This window comes from Strix uralensis, chromosome 3 (assembly GCF_047716275.1).
Source record: "Strix uralensis isolate ZFMK-TIS-50842 chromosome 3, bStrUra1, whole genome shotgun sequence".
Taxonomy (NCBI): domain Eukaryota; kingdom Metazoa; phylum Chordata; class Aves; order Strigiformes; family Strigidae; genus Strix; species Strix uralensis.
Genome location: NC_133974.1, coordinates 82292436 through 82317166, shown reverse-complemented (window position 1 = coordinate 82317166; position 24731 = coordinate 82292436). Strand labels below are relative to the sequence as shown.

Here is a 24731-nt window from a genome sequence, read left to right as displayed (position 1 = left end):
AAGATATTGGGGTGGGGGTGGGAGTGTGTTAGGTTTAAGACTATTACAGTGAAGTACAAATAGATTTTAGTCTCTAGAAAAAGTCCCAAATCTCATCCTATCCCCAGCTGTCAGAAAAAATGATAAAGCAAAGATACTTCCCCAAACAGCCTCACTTAAAAGCTTGAAAAACAGTTGCAGTGTTATCTGAAAAAATTAAGTTTCTAAATTCTAGACCAGATCATTCTTGGCTGCCTCTCAGGCAGATTCAAGATGCCCCAAACAACTCCAATGGCACTGAGGAAAGCAGAGTATAAAGGACAATACACAAAGCAGAGCAAAAGCCTCGAATGTTCTATTTAAAGTGACTTTATTAAAACATTGTTAATATAAAATGTGACCAGGTACAATTTTTTTGTAAGAATGTTTAATAAAAACATATTAAAGAAAGAAGGAGCATCAACTCTTGTCAAAGCACAGGAAAAACCTACCAGGATAAGTAAAAAGTTCTGCAGCATGTTCTACCAGCTGGTCCCAATGTGTATTAGGGTCGAGTTAGCCAATGGAAGAGACAGGCAGCCCAGGTTCTTCCCTAAGAAGCTTTAAGGTATTTAGCAGAGGTTTAAAATAACACTCCTCAACAATAGGAGGCTTTACTTTCGGATCTCCCCATATCAAAGTAAGACTAGAATGCGCATCTTCACGTTGGATTTTTAACTTTTCAGCAGCTGAATGTACAGAAAATTAGATTCACTGGTAACTGTAAACCCCAGGGTTAACATTTGTCAGCTTTGAGAAGAAGGTGCAAGTCAATTCTAATTATACACCTAAAGAATTCATGCTAAAATTGTTCTAAGCTATATTAATGCTGGAAGCTTGTAGCAAACCAGCAGTAAAGTCCAGGCTGGTAGAAACAAGCATTTTCTTAACTGCTGAATGCAGAGACAATATCCGTGAATTACAGGAGTTTGTACACCTCAGGAAGCACGTAAAGAAACTTTCAGAAGTCTATAAATAAGGCTACGCACTCAGTTATACTCTGTGGCAATCTTCCCCTTCAGCTAAGAAACCTTTTAAGAAAACACTAGAAAAACTGGAGGTTTTGGGCTTGGTGGTTCTATTTATTATTTTTTTTGCGGGGAGCGAGAGGGAAGGGGGTAGCTTACAGCATTTTCCTTGATCAATGAGTAAGTTTTAATGCTCTATCAGCATCCTCTGCTTGTTCAGAGCAAGCAGCACACCAATTAGAGGCAAGGATTCTTCCAGGACATCTCAAACCCTTCCTGTAACAAGCAGAAGAAAATCCTGCAGCATCCAATTCTGCACATTTAACTGCCCCTGGCACTGAACCAAATGTCAAGTGCTAATCCATGAGAAGCCTAGCACAATTATGGTCTGGGAGACGGTGACCTTCTTATAGCCTTGGCTGGGACCCATTAGCCCCATTAGAGCCCTGTGTTTTGCCTTCTACCCCAAACAAATGCTGTGGGACTATTGCTGAGGTAAAGGGGAAGGTCAAACCTTTGGCATTGGAGCAGACCAGTCACTGGCTGTGCGTAGGGGGAATTAAGGCTTCAAGGTGAGGTAAACACAGTGAGAGTCAGTGTGTAAATCATGCTGCATTTCAGAGACGACAGATTCAAACAACAGCTAGTCTTGTTCTCTACATTTTAAACACCAAACAAAGATCATTCGAAAGCAGAACTGGAGGCAAGTCTGCTGAGGGCCACCTTGAGACACCTCTCTGCATCTCAGGAAAAAATGTAACTCGGATGCTGAATGCTGAAGAGAATGTACCCACAAGGAGGAAAAAGCACCAAAGTTGATGAGTCCTTGAGACAATAAGCTGCTTAAAAAACGAAGAAGCCTTATACTGCTATGACCTCCCATAAACACAGTGGTTTCCTGACACAAAGGTTATCTACACTCCAGCAATTCCCAGTGCTGTACTTTCAGCACTACTATTATGAAGAGTTATGCCCTAGTAAGGAGGCAGTGAAATCATCAGGCTTGTGTTCCCTGAAGACAGTTTCTCCCATTCATTAGGTGTTGTCCCATTCCGCTCCACACACCCAAAGACTTTAATCCAAAGACCAGAAACACCTGCCATTTCCCCAGGTCATTTTTCTAACACTCTTATGTTATTTTAGCAGATTTGTAGTGTACAAACACAGTGCTTCTTTGGATCCATCATTCTGGCAATGCCTTTGCCCTCTTCAAAAGAAAGATGTTTTCAAATAAGTAGTACAAAAGTTATTTTCAAACTAAATGAAATCTAGAAATCAATGCAATTCTTCTGTATGCTTATTTTTCATACTGTTTTTGCTAGTCATCTGAAGTATGGAATTAATTACTTGCTTATTTGGAACCATTGGATGTGCAACACTATTTCTGACAAGCCATGCTATCAAGGTTTCGATAGAAAACAGCAAGCTGGTCCTGTAGGTTCCATTTCTAGGATATGAAGACTCTCATTAGTTTTTCTTTAATGTGTATGGTAACTTCTCCCATCCTCTCAATACAGTAGCTACTAAAAATTTTAACAGATATTAAAAAAATATTCAAATGAAACCACACTTCTATCACTCTTTAAAAAACAAAAATGCATATGGTATTACAAAAGTTTATACAAAGGCAACATTTAAGAGTTTGAAAGTTACTTCTAGAAAAAGACACAAATGCTAGTAAATTAACATACAAGGAGAAAGATACTCCACTCCTTCCCCAAAATTGGTTTGACCTATTCTGAAGTATCTTTTACCAGTTGTCTAGAAAATCAAAGCCAGTCTTCAAGATAACATTGCTTGTACTAGTCTGCAAGGAAAAAAAAAAAGAAGTAAGATGAGGTTGTTAATTATGGTATTACAAACTCAGTACTTGAGTGCCTATCTACAAAAGAAAGTTTAAAGTGTTGTCTGCCAATATTTCAAGCTCTTCACCTTGTTCTAGGATACCTAAGATCCTACACCAGAGAACGCTAGACACGGAAAAATACTCACAATGACCAAAAAGGCAATTCCAGATAAAAATAAAATTCTTGTAGTGATCTGCAGGTAAAATGTTATTTTTTTCCCCATGGAAAAACTAATAAAGATCAATTTTTAGACTGGGAATTGCAGAGAATGAAACAAACACAGAAGGTAAGCATCACTAGTTCAATGGATTGCCTGTTGCAGTGACAGCCAGTTGTTTCCAGAAAACTACCCAGTTCAAACTTTGTTAACAAGTTATTTACTAGGCTATCAAGAACACGCTCACACCTGCAGTGCTGCACTTTTAGCCATGACATTTAAGGTAATTTTAGTGTTCAGGAAGACTATTCAAGGGACACAGCTGAGTCTCTGGATTCTCTTCCTAGAGCATGGTTCTCTTCCCCAGAACAGGGAAGATAATCCAGAAAAGAGGAAACAAAGAAAATTCTATCATACTATCTTCTCTGCTACTCTCTTCCATTTTGACACGGGAGGATTGTTACCCCACAGAGAGAAAAAAACCAGGCTTTTCAAACTTTCAGTTAGCTAGAAATCATTCGCAAAGGAATTAAAACTGTAACAAACCATTAATTTTTAGGAAAACTATCATGATAAAGTATTTAACTAAAATTAAAGGACTGCAGCGGTCACAATTTGTGGCAAAACAGCTCAAGAAGCATTATGTCTTGGCTTCAGAAAAAAAATAACATAGGGCTCCAAATACTGAAGTGGCTTAAGTATTGTTCTCTCCTAAGTGCTGCTGCTTACTTCTCTTGCAAGTTTTTACCTCATCCTGCATCTTTCTGACCTTACATCATCTTGTCTGGAATTTAAACAATCACTGTTTGGAAAATATGGTAGAGAAAAAGCTATGTGGCATGCTTAAGGTGCACAATAATATGTCAGGCTTATGCCAGAGTGGTGCTACAGATTCCAAACAGAACTGCACAGCTCTGTTTGAAGAACCACTCCTCTACTTCAGTTTTCAGGCTTCAGATCTCCTCCTTTTCTTCCCCTCACCATGTCATATCCTGTTGTTCCCTTTCTTTTCTCACAGATCAGCATCTGCTTTTAAATAGCTTCAATTGGCTATTGAGCTGCTTAAGGTTATTTTTTGTTGTTGGGTTGTTTGGGTTTTTTTATTAAACAAAACATTGAGAAGGCTAATTCTGGAAGCTCATTCCATTTCCATTTTGGATGTTAAGAGAAAACACATTTGAAAGCAGCCCAGCTGCCCGGGACAAAGCACTGAGAAGTGGCTGTTGCACTACCACTTAAAACAGCTGAGAAACTTGTTCACCATTCACCCCTATGCGGTGTTTAGCAGTAAAGTATCCTAGAGTCTAGTTTATCTACTTTTCAAGTCAAAAAACTTCTTTTTTCCATTGTGTTTTGCTGTTTCAAGAAAACAAACAAACAAACAAACAAACAAACAACTCTTTTATTTGATATAGCAAGCTCTTTACCCCAAACTGTTTGGTAGCTTGATGCCAGTTAGCTACTGGATGCCATGTCAGCGTTTCTGGTACTATATTAAATGATGCCTTTATCCTATGCATTTTACTACATTAAAAAATACTTGAGTGAAACAAACAATAGCAGTTTGGTTATTTGGTTAAATAGACTTCTTTAAATTTGCTGGATAAAAAGCCAGCAAGCTTAGCTATGTCTTAATGCTTTATGGAGCCCCGAATCTTCCAGAGCAGCCTTGTCAGATTTTAATGTGCTATACAGTTTTAAAATCTAAGGACAGTGGATATAGCAGTCCTTACCTGTCCAGGCATTTGTGGATCTGTAAGTATAGTACCATCAGTATCTTCCTTGTTTGTCCTAGAAGATGCCAGGTCCTGTGGTGGGTCAGGAAGAAAGAAGTCATCTAGAGAACTAGTAGGGAGTTGAGTGGGTCGAGGTTTCTCCCATTCGAGAGATACAGAAGGTAGGCTGGGGGTGACAGACTTCTCTGGTTTAGTTATGCTGGGCTTCTCAGCTTTTGTCATCTCCTTTGGAGCAGACTCCTGTCTGTAAAAAGAGGGAAGGGGTTTCTCTCCTTTCTCCATGGACTTGATCTGGCTGGGGGTCAGGGACTGGAACTCAGACTTGTCTCCTTCAATCTTTGACCGCTCTGCATTTATCTTCCAGAAAGAGGACTCCTCTTCCTTTCTGGATGCTATCAGCCCATCAGAGCCAGGGGTCTTCTTGGCCTGTGAAGATTTAGGGACTTGGACACCAGGTGCTGCTTTAACAGGCTGCCTCTGTTCATTTTGCAACTGGGCACCACCTTGATCTTGTATGGACAGAGATGCAATGCTGAACTCCATCTGGCTCTGTTCAGGGTTAAAGAAAAACAGTATTTCAAAGCCCTTCACAAAGACACAGTTTTGAACTTCTGATCTTGATGCATATAGATAACACCTACCCCCACGGCTAGGCAACTCCCAGACAGTAGATACCCCAGCAAAGCTAACCTATTTTCTCCATACATATCTATCTTTGTACCTACATAAAAATAATAATTTTTAAAAGTCTGAACTGTATACAAATGTAAAAGTCCTAGACCTGCTGCAGAGGAGTCAGAGAAAGCATTTGAGTTACTCAGTGCCATCCAAGATAGCAGTGCCTAGCATGCACAGCACTAAAACATTAGAATAGCGGCGCTAAACCATTAGAACAGTTGTGGATTCATTTTGAAAGCCAAAGATGTTTTACATGAAAATATAAAGCAAAAAAGCTTTACAGTGTAGTTTAAAAGGCAATCTTCCATTATAGTCTTTGAAATAGCTGGCAACAAGTTACAACTCCATCTACTTCCAAGATAAAGGATTAGACGTACGGGTATGCACAGATAAGTGGTTTTTACAATTCTAATGCCCCTCTGAAGGAAGACCAACAACTCCAGCAGGACCAGTTCTTCATTTATTGCAGAACCTTGTTTTGCTTTTACTTGCAGTGCAGATAGCTGTACTCATTTCTGAGAGGTAACACTGGGTCAAGGAAGCAAGTGACCACAGTTATAGCATGATACAGATCTTGCAAAAGCCACCCAAAAATGAACAGTACTTTAAAATGTCCATTTTACTTACCACCACTTCAGTAATCTTGATTGTCAACTAGCTGAACACTCTTTAAGCTAATGAAACTTAAGCCTTATTTCACTCAGAGAAACATGTAAGTGTTACTGTAGTTAGGAGCACAGCACCATAGCAAGTGCCAGAAAAGAACAACTTGATGCCTAGACTTTCATTTGTAAAATGGAACAAACAAGGGGGGAGAAAAAAAAATAAAAATTGTATTTACTGTTGGAGATACGCTGTTGTCATTATGGGCCCGACTAGTTTTGAAAAAATTCAGAGGACATTTCAAATACTAGCTTTTGCTACAAGCGGTAACAGGTATTTTTGAAGTTCATTGCAGATTTGTGATGTTTTCCCCATTCTACTTCATTACCTGGCCCCTCCTGAATAAAACCGCAATAGCATCTATGGGTCTGAATCTCAAACAAGCCCTAGTTGCATATCATTTTCACTAGAAGTGTTTGATCTCGAGTCCTACATTACTGTGCATGCAAAGTTCAAAGGGACTGTAGATCTAGCAGGTCTCACATGCCTAGTATTTAATATTCAGAAACTTCTCATCAAAGTGCAAATGTTAACTCAGCAACTGATTATTTATAAAACAATTTTTTTTTAAAACAGTCAGCAGCTGACTACACATAATTTGATTCATGGACTAACATCTGATCTTTCAAAAGATTTAGATACATTAGATATTTTTCCAAGGTTATAGGTAAGAAAGCACCAAGTTCTGTGTTTTCATTAAGAATATACAGTGTTATCAAAAGATGCAGAACATAAACAAGCTGTAAGTAATGATAGCTCAGTGAAAATAAGGTGAGTGCAAGGATACACACTCTTGTCAAACAGCTCAACACCACATCCCGCCTGCAAAAAACTAAGAGGAAAAACCTTAGTGTTTCAATGTTATTTTTTAAAAAACAAAAGTCATAACATAAACTTAAGAGCAAGAGACTTTTCCTTAGATAAATTGTGCATAAACAAACTATGGATGCAGTGATGTTGAGGATTATTTACAGTGACTGCCATTCCCTATATTAAAATATAGGGATTTATTTCCCTAAGCTCATTTGGCAATACTACCAAATAGAGATTTACCACCCTGAATTTAAGATGTTTTAAGACTTCAGAACTGGTAAAATCCCATCTTAAAAAAAACACAACAAAATATAAAATAGACCTCCACTTTCCCAATATCCAAGGGCTAAAAAAAAATCCATCTTGGAAGACTTAAGAACCTTGTCATGTAGGAATTAAACCGGTGCTACTTTCTATCCTCCAACAGTCTTCCTTTTTCTGAGTAGACTGTCCCAGGGCTCACACTAGAGATGACAGTAGCTAAAGGCCACCACAGAAGCAGTCAGTTTCAGTAAAATGATTCTTTCAGCCCCTCGGCTCACGAGAGAGGGAAGGTCAATGTCCAGAGGGCAGAGGGGCCATCCCAGCCCCAGATCCACCAGCATAGTATTGGAAACAGAATCCAGGAAAAACACTGATGGGGGTGGAAGCAGGGGTCTGTTAGAACAAAAGTTAGAAAAAGGAAAACCAACATGATGGCTTTGCCTTTCAGTGGCAGCAAGATGGACACGCAAAGCCAGGCCTCCCAGGAAGTTCTCGTGCTGGGGAGCAAAAGCCACTGCCTGTAGTCATGTTTTACATTCTTTCGTATGGGTCCAAACACCAGCTCAGAAGTCTGGGTTGGAAGCAGCGAAGAGCATGGCACTACAGCACAACTTCAGGCAGCTGTACCCTTTCCAATCCACTCATGGATGCTTGTTCTGGAGAGGATGCCCTCTTTGTCATTTTAGAACGGAGACCGTGGGGTGTACCTTTCCATTTCAGAAGGCAGGACCACCCAACATTTATGATTGCGTATTTGTGCCATGGAATGCTTTGGAGATCAAACTGTTCATAACCCAGAATAATCTGAAAAAAATACTTCTTTGGGAGTTTGCTTTCTCCCCCAAGGAATGTGAAGAAGACAAGACTACCCTGACAGGTTCTGAAAGCACCGCATCTCAGCATGATGTAAACACAGCCCTGAGAAGTCAGATGTGTAATTCTGCTTCTAGCATTTAGCTCGAGAAGCCAAGAACTTCTGTGGACAAGTTATTCTATTTTCATTGAAATATGTAACGCTTCTATTTGACTTTCAAGGTTACTAAAGACATCTGAACGCCTAAGAAATGTAGCTGATGAAACAAATGATTAATATACAACATCTTTCAAGTCACAAAATGGGCAATAAAGTACTATAAACACACCCCTCCAAAATACCCAACAGAGCAGCAGGAAATGTGAGTTTAATTAGTGTTCTGCTCTCAGTTTCTTACACGTGATTGCAAATTGGCAATTGATTGTGTCAGCAGGAGAGGGAGGGAAACGACATTTAAAAGACAGTTTAAAAAACATTTCCTTTTCCTTTAGGTTTGCCAGCCATGAGAATATCTTGATGCATGCACGTCTCTCCTGGCCCCAGTCAAACTTACAGTAGCAACTAGTCTGGAAGGGGCCATGCTGCGTGTTCGCTTTCCTTGCGCTTAGGCAGAGCTGCTGTGAGCTGCAGGTGTGTGCTTGACCATTTAGCAGCAGAACTGCACTTGTGGCACTCTACCAGCTGCCACCTTGGGGAAGCAAACACTGAACTCTGCGGTAAGATTTGATGGTCAAAAGTGAATTGCCATTTAGGCACAGCTTGGGATTCTAGAGATATGGTTTTGGTCTCCAGCTGCTTTCACAGATTTTATATGACTTTGAATGAGCTGTAGTTTCTTGTACTTTAACTCCCCATCTAAGGAATAAAATAAAAATACTTCCTTTTTCCTTCCATTTGTCCAAATTGTATTTCTGGGAACTGTTCAGCCCAGAAAGTCTCAAGAGTTTACAGACAGGCCAGTACACTCCCAACTGCAATTTCTGGAAGTTATCAGAATCTAAATAAAAGCTATTAACAGCAGTAGTGTTTTCAAGATATAGCAAGAGCAAGTCATTCTCAACACATTAAGAGAGAGAGGGGGAGAGAGTGTATGTGAGAGTATGCACGAAGCAGTATTTTGAGGCAGAGAAAACCTCTGTGTTGTTTTAAGTCTTATCCCTCTGGTTTCAAACCACTGCAAAGGTTAAAATAAAGGATGTCTAGGTCTTGGATCATCTTTCTGTCTAATAAATAAAGTAATATTAAAAATAGCAGGTTTTAGGAAGTTGTGTGTCCATTTTTCCTTTAAAAGACCATATTATGGTATTTAGGAATTGAATTTATTGAATTTAAAAATTTAGGTCTAACTTCAGTCTCAAGGCAGGGATAATCCACCAAATTGTAATACTGGCTGTATATACTCATGGGAAACAATGTATTCTAAAAGAGAGGCACCACACACTAAGAACGTAGTAATTTAATAATACTGTATAAAATCAGGTCTCAGTTCATAAATCTACATTAAAAACAAGATGACCAGAAAGAACCCAGGACCTTTTTGTTTTTTAAGCATCTTATTCACTCATCAGGAATGTGTAGTATTTTACTAAACAGTCAAGCAAACACAGCCAAAACAAATTGTTGTGCTTGGCACCCTGAAAAATCCAAATTGTTGAGACAAAAACTGCAGAACACTGTCAGAAGCAACTTGTTTTAAGAACAGCCTGATATATGCAGAGTTAAGAAAGCCAGGCTTAAAATGATTTAGAAGATGACTTGACTTTGCTGAATGGACAAATCCAAAATAAATATGGGACCCAAAGTAGTTGCAGTTTTTGCTTTGTTTCCTGTGCACACTGTGGGTGTTTTCAGGATCTTTTCAGAGTCAGAAAGAAATCCTTAGATCAGCAGAGATCAATTGCGAGGGCAAAAATAGAGCAAAGCACTCAAAAGCAATATAAGTAATTTTAGTCCATACAGAAGGACAATGCCAAAGAAACATAGTGTGGAGCTTCGGAGGAAATTTCATGATCTACTCCTTGGCAATATGAACAGCATTCAAGTCTGCCACTGTTACTGGTTAGATTGAGCAAAGTCACACTGACAGCATCTGATCTGTGCAAGATTTTATGCTCAAAAACAACTGTCTAAAGATTGATACAGGTAGTTGAATCCTTAGCCAAGAACATCTGGCCATGCACATTAAAATAAACCTTGAACACAGCTACTATTACCACAAGTCGAGGGTTTTTTGCTCAAGATCTAATAGTCAAGAGTAGTCTTACAGCAGTGTTTTAAACATCTGTAGTCTAGTTTCAAAAAGGGAAGGGAACACTCAAAACCTCAGGCATCACTCTTCTTTCCTTCCAAGGAAGCACTGCCATTTGTACCAGCTTGAAAAAAATAATCACACCGAAGTGTAGTTTGTAGCAAACAATTCTAGTATCAGGCTGCTAAGGAAGGAGACAAAAAAAATTATTTTCTGCCACTTTCTTCCTACTTAAAAAACAACAGAAAACCAACTAGGACTTGTAAAAAGAAGGATATTGAAGACTGTCTTTTAGTTTTAGATAAAGGAGACAGTTTGTAAACCACATTTTTCAGAAGTCCAACATTTTTTTTCTTTCTAAATCATCACTGGGATTAGATCACTTATGTTGCAATATAATTAGGGAATTCAGACAGGGAGGCAGCAACCAGATTATTAAAGGGATTGAAGCTTGACACTTTCTTTTTGCTTTTTTTTTTGGTTTGTTTGTTTTTAAACACACCTTGAAGCTTCTATTTCAACAAATATCTGAGGGCCTGTTGAAAGTAGGAGAGCTGAAGGAGGAAAAAGACAGGAGTTAAAAAGAAAAAAAGTATAGAAAGGACTCTCTAAAGCTACCTTTGCAACTATTCTATCTGTATCAAGACCAAGAAATTTTTTAGATGTGCATGTGTCAATTTTAAGCATCTGGAATAAAACCTGTTTTGGTTAACAGCATGCATTAGAAATAGATTCCAACTTACTCCCATTCTGCTCTGTGCATTCAGTGTGTTAGCTGAGGTGGCAGACTGAATTATATTTTCTGCCCACTAATACATTAATTTTTGAAAAAAATAAGAAAAAACCACACCAAACCCAGAAAGTTCTGACTTCAGGAAGCGTTGCAAAGAAATTTTATTTCCAAACCCAGGCATGATTCTTGTTTTCCATTTATATCTTGGGGTCCGTGCTGAGTTTCACTGAATTTTTACTTCAAACAAACCAAGAAACCTCAAAGGCTAAACTCAGCCAAAACGTCAGCTTTGATCTCACTTAAACCTGAAGACATAAATAGAGTGCCCTAAATTCATAAACCTGGCTTTAGCTCCAGTTAAAAATGTAACCCACATTTCCAGATGTGTTATGTTCATGAGGGCTCCACCCATGAACCAAATCACTACCTCCAATTCAATCTCTAGTTTTCAAATGTCGGCTTATTTGTAGTGTCATGGGAACATGCTTACCAAGTAGTCTCCTTCTGAGAAAACAGTTTTCTAGTTTTCTACTAATCATATTAGTATTTTAAATGCTGTCTAACAACTAACTCAGTAATTTACACTGTATTTCTGTTTTGTTTGCCTTCTCTGGGGGTTTAAAAATGAAGAGGTAAGACAAGAACTTTAAATACACACCAAAGAGCTAAAAATGGTGGAGATATTCATGCAAGTGTTTGCTGTAATAGGAATGACTTAAGCCATATTTCACATTTAAAATGAGAACGAAGCTTAAACTGAGAATGTTTAAAATGAGAACAAAGTTTACTTTTGACAGAAGTAAGGTTATCAAGCCCTTCAACAATGTTCTTCCCAAAATGACAGCAATTTAGTACACTATTCTCTGGATAAGTTTGAGAGCCATGGAATTAGGAAATCCATTGCACTAGCTACCGTGAGAGAAATTTGTCCATATTTAATCAACTGGAATCACCACTGGCATCACTGCAACAGCTGAGAGAGGCTCCGACTTGCAGAAAACATGTCCTCCCTTCTTCTCTACTCTTCTCACTACCCTCTCAGTTTTCCTGAAGTTAGTTACAAATACTGATTTTGCCGCTTTGTTTTTCTTAGTCTCGATGTTAAAAAAAAGCCCCAAAACACTATTGATTTTTACTGATTTACATCTCTACTTTCTCCTCCTCTGCAAAAGCAGACAGTGAACACCACATTCCCTTCCTCGGGTAGGCCAGAGCACATTCACGCAAAGCTGCAAAAGAACGAAGGAATTTCATTATCACAGCAATAACATGCAAAAAACCAAACCAAAAACTGCATTAAAGGGAGATCAGGGAAAAGAATCCCATCATGGGGTAGAGCTCATGGAATAGAAAGAGCCTGACAGCCTGAAATAACAGTGGGAACACATCTGGTTCGCAAGACACCGAATGTGCATTACAATATGTCAACCTTATTAAACAGCTCATTCAGGTTTCTTCAGTTTCCCCACGCTGGACCAACTGGGCAAGGATACTTTTTCCTCAGCCGGTACCTCATGGAGAAATTGCCTTCCAATATTATCTTATTAAAGTACTGGTTAGGGAGGAGATCAAAGAGTAAGCATGAAGCAAGATCTCCACCTTTACAAATAGAAGACTCAGCAGCTGAAGGATTTGGCTGAAAGACTGACACAATATGAGGCACTGGGGAAAAATCAAAAGGAAGAATCCACACAGACCAACCAACCCACACCCCGTAAAGCCAGACAAAATGGACTCTCTAGAATTTTGCTAAAGGAAAAGGTCACGCAACTTTTCAATATACAGCTGAGGCAGCTTTTATCTCTGGTCTGTAAGGAGGGAGTAGGGGGAAAGAGGGAAGCACAGTTTGACTAGCTGAGACAATTATTTCTAAAGCAACCTCCTCCCCACCTCACTTTTCTTCAGCAGTCACATGAGCGTTCCTGTATCATTCTGAGATCCTCAGTTCATTACAGAAAAGCATGAAACTACAGCACTCATCCATTGCAGTCCTTCATTTTGAGACACCAGGAGGATAGTAAAAATAATTTTAATCAGGAACGGATAAACCACAGGCTGGGTTGCAAAACACTCCACTAGACATACAAGCATTTAAAATAAAAGACAACTACCAATTAAAAAGAAAATCCATTTGAGCACAGATGCATCTCCTCATGGATCACTAGTCAGTACATTACATGAAGCACTATCTCCAGGAAGTTCAAGTATTCAGAACTTAAAAAATCCTATCAAGGCACAGCTTATAACTACAATTACAGCTGCCAGATTCTCAAAACTGAGTTTTAGGTTTTGCACCAAAAAGTACGAGGGAAACAACACCGCTGTCTCCAACACAGGATCTATTTCACAATAATTTCTATTATTGTCAATGAGGTCCATGCTCTTCTCACTACTTTTTTCCTGACAGCTTCACCCAAGTATACACATGCTAAAAGCCTCTTTAGTATTATACTAAGAGCCAGTGGATGCTTCTTCTAAGGGTCCTGAAAGACAGGAGGCCTTGCCTGAGCTACCACGCTTCCACTGCAGGAAATCCTCCACTGGCTCCTGAACCTCCACAGCTTATATGGGAGTTTTAAGGCAAGTGAAGACTGGCAATGGTTTCTCTTGAACTGCAACACTGTAGGCTGCAGGGACCCAGGAGTCACATCAAGTTATAGGTTAATCAGCATCTGCAAAGCACAGATGGGGTGCTAGCTACAGACAGTGGCCTTGAGCAGGGAAGGCTGACAAGTCTAGGGTCAATCGAATTAATTTAGTATTCACTAGCATTTCCAAATAATTACTCCGTGTTAGGCTAAGATTATATTCATAAGCTCATACACAATTATCTACACAGTTCAAGGGCACGAAATGGAAGAAACAGGGGAGAAGCAGCTTTCTCTGGCAGATAAAGCTAGAGAACACAAAGTCTGAGACGTGTTTCAACTAACATGCCCACCACACCCAGTTGAGAAAGGCAATGAGATGTGTTTTCGCTCCCTGACTTTCTTCAACAAGAAGAATTAAACTTTATTTCCCACCACAAATATGGTGCAAATATATTTCCTCACACTGCAGGTTCAGAAAGATGGAGAACTCCAGCTCTGAGTTAACCTTACAAGAATCCCATCATAAATAATGCTTTAACAAAATACCAGAGCTAAAGCAAGGGGAAAAAAACCCAACAACAACAAACCCCAAACCAACACACCACAGAAAAATACATTATTTTTTGAAGGAGCTGCCTTTTGGAGAGAAAATATCACAGTGCTTCTAGCATAGCCCCAGGTTAACAAGTTTCATTACATTCTACTACACAACAAAAAGATGAAGCATAAGACAGGCTTTAAGAAAGAATGCAATGAAGTCAGTAGGTATCTGGACTTTCCTCACCCCATTTCTTAGCTACTTTACTCCTGACTTCAAAAGTGAAATGCAGTTATGTTTATACAACATCTGAGACACTGGTCTTGATAAACATGGGAAGTTGTTTAAAAATTTTACAATGAAAAATCAAGTAATTTGTAATGAATCAGTTTTACAGCTGCACTTGAAGCCAGAACATTAGTCCATGAAGTACATTTTGTGTTTCTGTTGATGTAAACCGAAGCACACCCGTCTTGTTTCATTTACAGGACGGTCACTTTGCACAGCTCTCACAGAATAAAGGTGACATTAGTCTATCAAGTCTCAAAATGAATACAATATAAATGCACAAGGAACAGTGTAAAATGACAAACAAACATTAAAAATAAAATTGCTGCATATTTACCTTTGTTTCCCAGGAGAACGGAGCCGAGTGTTCATCTTGCCAAGTTATGTCCTGAAATAAAATTAAAGAATGACGAAAAATCAGAAGAGCAGTTTTACCTGTGCAGGAGCATCAGATAACACTACACTGCACTACTGGAAGCATAACAACCACTACCACAGAACTTGCTACAAAGCGAGAGCACGACTTGGAGATGGCACTGATTACATTTTAAGACTGACTGAAAGCAAGTTCTCTGAGGGTCAAATATCAATTGTATACCAATTTAACCTACAAAATGTATGGAGGTTTACCTGGTCTAAACCTCTTCAAACAGTTTCTCTACAAATAGCTTTAAAACATATTGTATCTCCAGTTTTCTACTAGGCATTTTCTTTGGTAGCCACTAGCACCATACAGGGACAGAAATAACAAGAGGAGCGGGAGCCTTAGGAAAATAAAGTCCCATTTCGTCCCCTACATAGACCAAAGAGCACATGTGCAACCAGGCAGTCACGTGGCAGCAAAACAGCTGCGCACCCATCACGCCAAGCCACAGCTGGATCCAGCCCTGGCAAGACACATCATTACGCCACTTCAGTGATGATCTGTCTGAAATAAGTATTCCACGCTGTTGAAAGAACCACCTTATGCCCAGACTAAAATCCTGATCTGAAATAGCTTTTTTTAAGAATTTATTTTTCTGAAAATAATCCCAATTTGAGAAATTTAAATAATCTCTTCATACATGGCATACCCTCATGAAATACATGTGACTCATATCGAAAAAAGAAGGGGTGAAAAATAAATAAATAAATATTGTTCACATTTGTTCGTGACTTGCAACAAAACAATCACACTTCTATTCCTAGTCATGGGTGAAGCTCATTTGTACACCCAATGCTCACACTCGTAGAGGGAATAAGTTGCACCCTCCACCCTGAGTATACCAGTGCTTGGCCACCCCAGTACACCAGGGGAGGAACAGGAGTTGGAAGAGCAGATGGAAGGAGAAAGGCCAGGAGTAACCATGCACAAGGAAGGAGAGGACAGGACAAGTCCTGGAGTGCTTGTGTCACTCTCCTGCTGTTCAAAGAATAACAGAACTAGACCATGTTTTAAGCTAACACAGGAACCCCACATCTTACCATGATTTCCCTTTTCTTTATTTCTGACCTCTGCCTTTACAGAAATACACTTCTCAGACATCTGATAGCATTCTCCTGATCTGCCATCTCTTATTTCACCCTAGGCAGATTTTGCTGACCAAGGGCTATGAAACCACAATTAGAAGTGTCTGAAACCATCTCCTAACATGAAAACGTGTCATTCTCCAACTATTACTTATCTGTGAAACACGGGGTTTCTAGCAGCAAAGTATTTGTGGTATATAGGAGGGTGATCCCATGCTCTTAAAAAGAACTGGGCTGATAGAGACCAACTAAAAGGAAAGGCCTGGACTCTGCTGGACCACAAATTCTGGCCAAAAAGGGGATTTAGTACAGGAAATTTTTGCCAAGAACACAAGCGTAAAATACCAGGTTCTCTCTTTCCAGGAAAAGGATACTCATATTTAATAACATTTAAGGGAAACAAAGGGAGTAAAAGTCTGCTCTTTAGTATCTCTTCTATCAGTATTTGGACTGTGGAGTGCTGCTGACCACATGGGAACCTCTTAGGTGGAATGCCTCGCAGCACGTGAGTGTCAAATCATTTCAAAATCATTTTAGCACTGTATCCTTTGCCTCTGAAGCTCGTGGAGCTGGCACTTCATTTCTGAAGCACGCATGACAGGAATCACAGTCCAGGAGGGAAGACAGACAGGGGAGCCGAGCCACTGGACTGAGTCACACACACAAGAGGACCGTAACCCTTCTCTCCACATAAGTACTTGACTTCAACCACGGCAGTAAAGGACAGAAATGAAGTCCAGCAAACAGTGTAACACTCCTACATGTTGTCACAGAACCTTAAAGCTCCAGACATGCAGGCACAGCTGTCAGTTGGTTTTACCTAAGGAGTTTAAAGGAAGCTCTGACTTCTTGCCATTTACAGGACATGCAAACCAGCTGTGGATGAGTTTTAAATTTGGGAGCGAGCCAAGACCATATTCGTCCTGGATCTGAGACAGCCAGTTCTTTATTTTCCTGTATTTGAGACAAGTGTAGACAGCACTGGGAGGGACACCTCCTTCACCCAATGCTCCCTGCACATCCTCAACCGAGTGACGACACCACTGCTGCGAGCGAGCCCTGCTGACAAACAGCTGCCCACAGAGGGACAGAAAAGCCGCAGGAGGAAGGCAGAGTCGGGGTATGGGGTTGTCGTGCACTGGGATATGTCATTCCCTACAGGACGAAGCAAGTCAGCTTCCCACTTCACAGAATCTGATGTCTTCTCAAAAGCCACTGCACTTGTTGGCACCTCAACTTGCAATCTCAACCTCCAGTTTAGGCAGACAAAAAGCTCCTGAAATGAATTAACAGTATTTTGGTACCAATTATTAAAAAGCTCTTGTCAGAAACAAAATCTAAGACCTTCACAGATTATTTCAAAACCTGGCAGTAGTAGACACTTGTTAGGCAGGAGCAGTTCCCTGAAAGAAAAGGACCGTAGATTTTTCTTCTTAAAAGGATGTCTCACTGTGTCTCAGGGCCGCACAGCCCAGCACACCTCAGAGCCAGTAAGTCTGAGGAGCTTTGCCCGCATTCAAGAGATCTTCCATGGGATCTAGCAAAGGATAAAATAGGGTAAGACATGGTTTGAGGATACAAAGCTTCAAGAAGCTGATGTCTATGGTTATTTGAAGTGTACTTGAAGCTAGGATGAAGGAGACAGTTGTCAGGCTCTGTCCATTGTCAGGGAAGGGACGAAAGTTTGTGGCCTCCACCTCTCGTGCCCCCGCAGAGAGGACCGACTGAGAAGCTGGAGAACAACACAGTTCAACAATTTCCTGTCTGATGCGCCTGATTCATGTTTATCACCAACAAAATCTGAGAAATAACTTTGCTTTCTGTAGAATAAGCAAGTTCTCACACGCCTGAAGAAAATGGGAGCAAAAGCATCAAGTATTTCAATATTCACAAAAGTAAATTATGAGTGGAAATTCTAGAGAGAAAGACTTCAAGGCTATTTATTGTCAACACAGATTAGAAGAGATCCATAACTGATCAGCTTTTGTTTTCAGCACATAACAAAGCCTTCTTCCAGAAACAAGGCAAATAAATAAACTTTTGTTCACCAGCATTAAAGAAGCTATTTGTAAGAAATGGGGCCTCATGAAACATATTTCATAGCTAAAAAAAGAGAGAGGCAAAAATCTGGCCATACACTTGACTTCGACAACCAACTGCAGAATATATAAAAAAGAATCACAAACTATGTTTGCTATATGTAGGCAGCTTGTTGCAAAACAGCATCTAAATTTCAAAATGGAAGACACTGGTAGAATTATGCCAGCATATCTGGCATGAGCTCTGCTCAGGGCAGCTGACAGTAACCAGGCAGTCACAAACCCACCAACAAATGCATCTTAGAAGTACTATCAGGAACAAGACTTGCTGGTTATTGGGGTTTCACTGCACTCAAAAGCTGCCCTGCATTTTTTGTTATTTTTAAAAAGCACAAATCTGTTAACAGTCCCAACATAAAAGTTATTGCTATATTGTATGTTTGTTGCTTTAAAGCATTTTTAAGTAGGAGATAAAAGGGTCGATCTTCTGACTTGGTGCCAAAGTTCTTAAGGCTAAGCAAAACGAATACTCTATCTGCCTTCAGGTAGGTATGTCACACTTCCCTATTAAAAGATGATGAATGAAGCTAACCAAGCTCTCTTACCTGTCTTTCCTCCACATAAAATGTTTACCACTGTCTAAAGCACATAGCATTTTCTTCAATGAAAAGTTTAGTTATTTCGAGTCCAATTTTTTGAGCTGTTAAGTACCACTCAAACACTCAATACCCCTTTAAAAAACAAAACAAAACAAAAACTCTTAAAAAAAAAAAAGAAAAATCAGACCTTAGGTCCATGGCTACGTCGCACACTTGTGGATAAAGAGGGACAGTATTAAGAGAAGAGTGAGAACTTGTTGTAAACTGAATATCTAAACTATCTTTCACTGAACCAAACAGGGAGGGATCCAGTAGCATCAACTAACATCAAGTCAGATGCTTAACACAAGCTGACCACTACAGCAGTCAAAGGGTGGAAGTCTCTCACACACTGCTGTTTTTCCACCTATTCCCCCCATGATGGTGTATAATTTATGGTGTTAATTCAAAAATAGCCCATTTATATTACATTTACATTCAAACTTGGATTCTATTTCCAGATTTTCCTCTGCTCAGTTAACCTTATTTTCTACCACTATGAGCATTAGACAGAAATGGAGAAATGCCAGCAACTGGAGGCTTATTGGGAAAGAGGAAGCTCTGCTTGAAGGTTGCAGCCTCCAAAAGCCCTCAGCCAGAAGGCCTAGGCTGTCTAGACACAGAAAGTGATGGTGAAGCAGCACATAGTCTCCTGGTGCTGGGCCCATGTGCGATGATAGCAAGACAATCTTCAGCAAACAGAACAAAACTTCCTTCATGGGGCTGTTAAATGGCTCTATTAACCTGGTAGAGATGAAAAATATATGCACGACCTAGACTACGCAACTCTAAAAAACAAGATGGAGAGGCAAGTTGAGAGATGTTGGGTTTCACTAAGAGGAGGTGTTGGAAAATACCAAGGCCTGCAACCCCATCAAGGTTATTAAGCTGGTGTAGTCTGGGGCCTGTTTCAACTAGGAAGTCTTAACTTGACACCGTGAGGCTGATGGTGGATACATAATGGCTAGCATTAGCAGCTGCATGCATCCTCACCATGACAGTGTGGTGCACACAGGTAGATGCCAAGTGACCTGGGTGCCACCCAACACCACTCTGTGCTTGAGAGAGAAACACTGGGGAATCAGGGAGCCCGATTCCTGTACTTCCACTTCTCTCATCAAGCTTTTTGGGACTTTTTAAAATACCTTCAGTTTTTTGACAGCAAGATGGGAGATTAAAAAAGCAGCTCTGGTGTCCTGGCACCGATCCCATTTAGGAACTGCATTCGCAGTGCATGTACGGCTTCAGTTATTAACTCCATGACTGGCAATGCCGCAATGAGGGTAAGATAATGGAAGAGAAGGAGCAGTGGCACTCAGCTGACTCAAGGTGTTTGCTTAGAGTCACACATGGTGCTGCAGTGCTCCTGGCACTACAAAATGACTGGATCCTGTTACTGCACATCTACTTTCTGTCATAGCCTTCCCACGCAGCCAACGTACTGAAAGGTGTTTTGAAAATGTAAGAGATGCTTATACTTTGAGAACTTACAGTCCTGGGCTACAAGTTCAGGAGATGAGTTTGGCATTAGAAAAGATATATGGGAAACAGTGGGGGTGAGAAAGAAGGAACCAATTGTCCAGAGATACAAGACCACTACATATATCCTCTGGACCACCTTATCAAAGTGGTCACGCGCATGAAATGGTGAGAGTCCTGGATGGGTAAATCAGTATCTTCAGCCTTCATCCGCGTTTTGCTTTCTCCCAAGTCCTCCAAAGAACACGAGGTGAAAGAGATCAACTTTCCACGCTTAAGCAAGCACAGGTAGATCACTACAGATTTCAACATCAGTTAACAGGGAAGATGAGCTGTGGCTGGAAACATGAAGCTTTTGGAGCAGGTGTCAGCAAGAACAACATCAGACCAAAACACTCTCACAAAGCGCTGCAACATCAGGTGATCCTGAAGTATGCAAGCTACTCTCCGTTTCCTTGCCTCAGGATACCATACACCATGAGACAGGGACAGCAGCCAGGACCCATCTAATTGCCCTGAGTGAGGGCTGGGTGACCATGGCATGTTCAGCACTTACATCTTACAAAGACAGCAGTAGTACAGCTCAGTAAGCTGTCAGAGCAGAAAAGAGCAAGGTAATAAAGCTCTGTAGACAAAGCATTTGCAAGCCTGGAAAGTTGAACCAAAATGGTAAGAGACTGGCCACAGTGGCTCTGTAACAGCAGGACAAGGAGGAACAATTAGTGAGCCAGGGCAAATATCCAAAAATCAGGTCGAATACCAGCAAGGGAGCGGGGGGAGAGGAAGCTATCAGATGAGCCAGGAAAGGCTCCAATAGTGCAGCTGGAAGAACTAAAATGGAAATGGAGGATGCCAAAATGAGTAGAATCTCTTTTCTTGAGAAATATGATTTATATTAACTTCAGCTTGGAAGTCAAGGAGGAAGTCAGAGGAGGCAGATGCTTCCAAAATTACACACTGTGCATTAAGTATTTTGATGAACTATGCTTTCTTTGGCTAATGGCTACACAGACACTAACACCAACATCATTTGTATCACAGCTGTAATTTGGGGGAAGAGGGGAAAGAAAGCAACTTGCAAAATTTCAGATGGACTCCCTAGCTGTTTTATCAAGCAGGAAACTATTATTTCCATACAGTGCAGCACAATAACCCACAACATGCTTGCTTTTCTTCCAGATCCACATAATTCAAAGCAGAAAGCACAGCAGAGCTGTCTGAGACTGGAAAAGCTTTCCACGGTCATTAACCTAAATCCTTTTGCAACTAACTTCAGGTTTAGGTTTCCTTCCAAAGACTGCCTGCACAACTAAATTTGCTGTCTTGTGCCCTTCTAGACCTCTTTTTCACCAGGAGTTATAGTCTATTACCAGCAAATATTTACCCAGAGTTTCTGGTACCACGGGCTAAACAAAACTGAGCCTGACTGCGCGTTCTCTAACTCTAGATACGAAGTGTGCGCGGCACACCGGCACACCTTCCTGACAGGTGAAACACAGGCAGCAGTCTTCCAGCACAAAGCCGGTCAGGAACCATGACGCCGATTATCTATGTGCTTCAAAGGCTTCTTGCAAACCCCACTGCAAGGGATAGTGGTGAGGCGGCTAAAAGCAGCACTGATCTCTTTAAATTGGATTGATGATTACAAATGCAGAAGCAGATTATTTTTTTCTTGTAGAAACCACACAAGTTAATTAACAATAGGTCATTTTAAAATATTATACGAACATCGTGAAAGATATCAGCTCTGTAATCGTATGAAGATGTAGAAGAAAACAAGACAAAGGAAATCTAATATGCAGAATAAGAGAGATACAGTATCTGAAGAGCACCGACAGGCAAGCATTGTTAGACCTTCCTTTTCAAGGGATCACACTCGGTAACATGACCCACTGCTCCAGACCAGGTGCCCTTATACCTATGGATTTCTGGAAGGGCTGCTATGCTTCACCATTAGACAGATGGCTCTCAGAAGCTTCAAAATCCATATTTTTTGCCATCTATCTTTCCACACCCTTGTTTTTCCTGGCACATGACATGGAACAGGCTGCATTTTTTTAAGGTGTCAAAAATACCAAGGGCTGGAATGTTTTCAGCGTTGTATTTTTAACTGTGTCTAAAATTAGAAACAAAAAGGAAGGTATTTAATTCAGTGTAAACATTCTCTAGAGCCCATTTTCAGCAAGGGACTACTTCCAGAGCTAGCCACGGCCATGCCCCGCTTTCGAGGGCGAGCTGGTACCGGCCTCTTCGGTAAGTCTCCACTTTGCGAAATCCACTTTAGGGTTACTTCTGCTGATCTCGGACAAACTTGGATTTGGTGCCTTTACTGCTTTTAGGGTCTGACCGAGCCCCCTCGCTTACAGTGCAACATCCCGCCGCCCCCCACAGTCGCGGCGGGGCGGGGAAAAAGCAATCTCAGCACCGGGTCCACTCCGCCCGCTGCCAACCCCCAGGACCGCCCGCTCCTCTCCACAGCCGAGCCGCGGCTCGCCGGCGCCACACGCCCGCAGAAGCAGCCGCGGCCCCCGCCCGCCCCCGCCCCCCCCCGCCCCTGCGGAGCCCCCTCCGGCAGCCGCCCCGGGCGCTGAGGCGGGGCGGGCCCGTCCCCGGCCCCACGCCGCCCCGCCCCGCGCGCCTACCTCGTCGCCGAAGCGCACCACCTTCTGGCCGGTGCTGAGGCGGAGGCTGGGGTAGGAGGCGGGCGGCGCGGCGGGCCGGGCGGCGCCGCGGTGCGCGGCGTAGCGGGCCTGGACGTGCGGCTCCACCAGGCACTTGTCGATGATCTCGTCCTGCTGGCGGGGCGGCAGCCGCTCCCACTCGGGCCCGTAGCGCTCGCGGATCCGCTCCTTCTCCGCCATGATCTTGCGCGCCATAGGGCTCAGCGAGGAGAAGTAGCTGAACCGCTTGCGCTCCCGCTCGTCCAGCGGCCGGTTGCCGTTCATCACCGCCGTGCGGGAGGCGGCGATCGCCGCCGCCATGGAGGCCATGGCCACCCCCGCCGCCGCCAGCCCCGCGCGCACCGAGCCGGGCGTGCTCGCACGGCGGGAATGGGAACGGGAATGGGAACGGGAACCGCCTCCTCCGCCGCCGCCCCCCGCCTCCTCCTCCTCCCTTCCCTGCTCCGCTCCCCGCCTGCAAACACCGCCTCTCCTCGCTCCCTATAAAGGCCGCCGCCCCGCACACCCCGCCTCCCGCACGCCCGGCCGGCCTCCCCCGCGGCGCTCCGGGGCGGGGGCAGGCGGCTGTTCTCCCTCTGCCCGGCGGGAGCAGCCCGAGCGGCCGGCGGCACCGCTACCGGCGGTAGCGCGGGGCGGAGCGGGTGGGAGCCAGCCCCAGGCTGCGGCCCTCAGTGCCCCTGCCCGCAGCGCTGGGCTCCCACAGCCCTCCTCCTCCTCCCCCCGGGAGGCGAGCAGGAGGATCCCACGCTGCCGGGGCCAGGAGCACCGGGAAAGGACTTGCCTCAGCCAGTAGGGCAGCACGGGAGCGAGGAACGCGCCTCTCCCAACTCCTCAGGAAGTCTTGTTTCTTAACGTGACAGAAGGTCCCGCGGCTCCTGGCAGAAGAGGCATCACGCCGGGCATGGGCTATTTCGCCCAACTCAACAGGTTCAGCAGAAGTCAGTCCTAAGCCTGTGTTATTTTGGTAAAATAAAAGTGTTACAGCGCGACTGTAACAAGTCCATAGAGCAGGCACTAGCTATATCTGTAAAACAGATTTTCTGTAGGCTGAAACAACCAGGTTTTTTAGGCTTAGGTATACTGCAGGAGGAAGAACGGCAGGTAGAAAGTAGTTGGTGAAGAATAATTGTGGCACAACACCAATATTTCATTGCCAAACCGTTCCAACTTTCTGAAATAGAGTTGCCAGCATTACGACCAGCTTGTGGTCAGGGGCAGGGTTCTGTTCAGCCTTAGCTCTTTTCTCTGCAGCTATTTTTCTGTACTTACAGGAAGATCCAGTGTTAAATCAGCCTTTGCTCCAGGACCCTGCTCATTCTATTGGCCCTTCTCCATGCTCGGTGCTGTCTGAAGTCATTTATTGACCACGGGTGGACAGAGTTGTCCGCCAGAACTCCCCAATACACCAGTATTGCAGAGGACAGCCCATCAGTGCAGTGTAACATCCTTAAAAAATTCTTGACTAAGAATATCTTTCCTGGCATAGGCGAGGGTTTTTATATGTTTTCCTCAGCCACCTGGTCACAGCAAATTTTATTAGTTGCAACTTGTGTTAGCCAAACTTGGAACTCAGTATTTGCAAATTATAAAATACTTGGGATGAAATTGTATTCAATAAAATAATTTCATGTACTTTCAAATGCTGAGTTCTCCCTACTTGCTATTCTGTGCCTCATCTTCTTAACACACCCAGATCTTCCAGAACCTGCAAATCTCATTGGCAAACTATGCTACTAACCTTAGCTTGCCTGGCAGCCCACCACCTTGTTTCTCCCTTTCAGATAGCTCCTCATTCACTGTACAAACGCTCTCTTTTCCTGTATCAAGTCCTAACTTTGTGTGTGGTACCTCAGCAAATGCATTGCCAAACTCCCAAACGACCCCCCAAAGGCTTCCAGGAGGGGAAGCATATTCCTTTCCACAAAACCAAAGTAAGCTTACCAAAGAGAGGTGAAATATGTCAGGTTTATCTGAGACTAAATTTATGTTGCCATTTGTCCCATATAGTTGCATGGGAATTTATTATCTT

General features: G+C 42.3%; 1 protein-coding gene across 1 annotated transcript; it reads right to left on the bottom strand.

The window, feature by feature from the left end:
• Positions 1-332: 332 nt before the first annotated feature.
• C3H1orf198 (chromosome 3 C1orf198 homolog) lies at positions 333-23146 on the bottom strand. The gene is made up of 4 exons (XM_074863093.1): positions 22664-23146; positions 14694-14744; positions 4724-5275; positions 333-2793 (listed from the first exon to the last, which is right to left on the bottom strand). The coding sequence occupies exons 1-4, from the start codon at positions 23009-23011 to the stop codon at positions 2737-2739; spliced, it is 1008 nt and encodes a 335-aa protein (XP_074719194.1). The 5' UTR covers positions 23012-23146; the 3' UTR covers positions 333-2736.
• Between the last annotated feature and the right edge of the window lie 1585 nt (positions 23147-24731).

Bases quoted from the DNA above. Each gene is read 5' to 3' on its own strand.
- C3H1orf198 (XM_074863093.1), bottom strand. From the start codon at position 23,011: ATGGCCTCCATGGCGGCGGCGATCGCCGCCTCCCGCACGGCGGTGATG. The intron at 14,745-22,663 runs GTAGGCGCGCGG...ATTTTATTTCAG, and splicing joins TGGTGCGCTTCGGCGACGAG to GACATAACTTGGCAAGATGA. The intron at 5,276-14,693 runs GTAAATATGCAG...AACCCTGAACAG, and splicing joins CGTTCTCCTGGGAAACAAAG to AGCCAGATGGAGTTCAGCAT.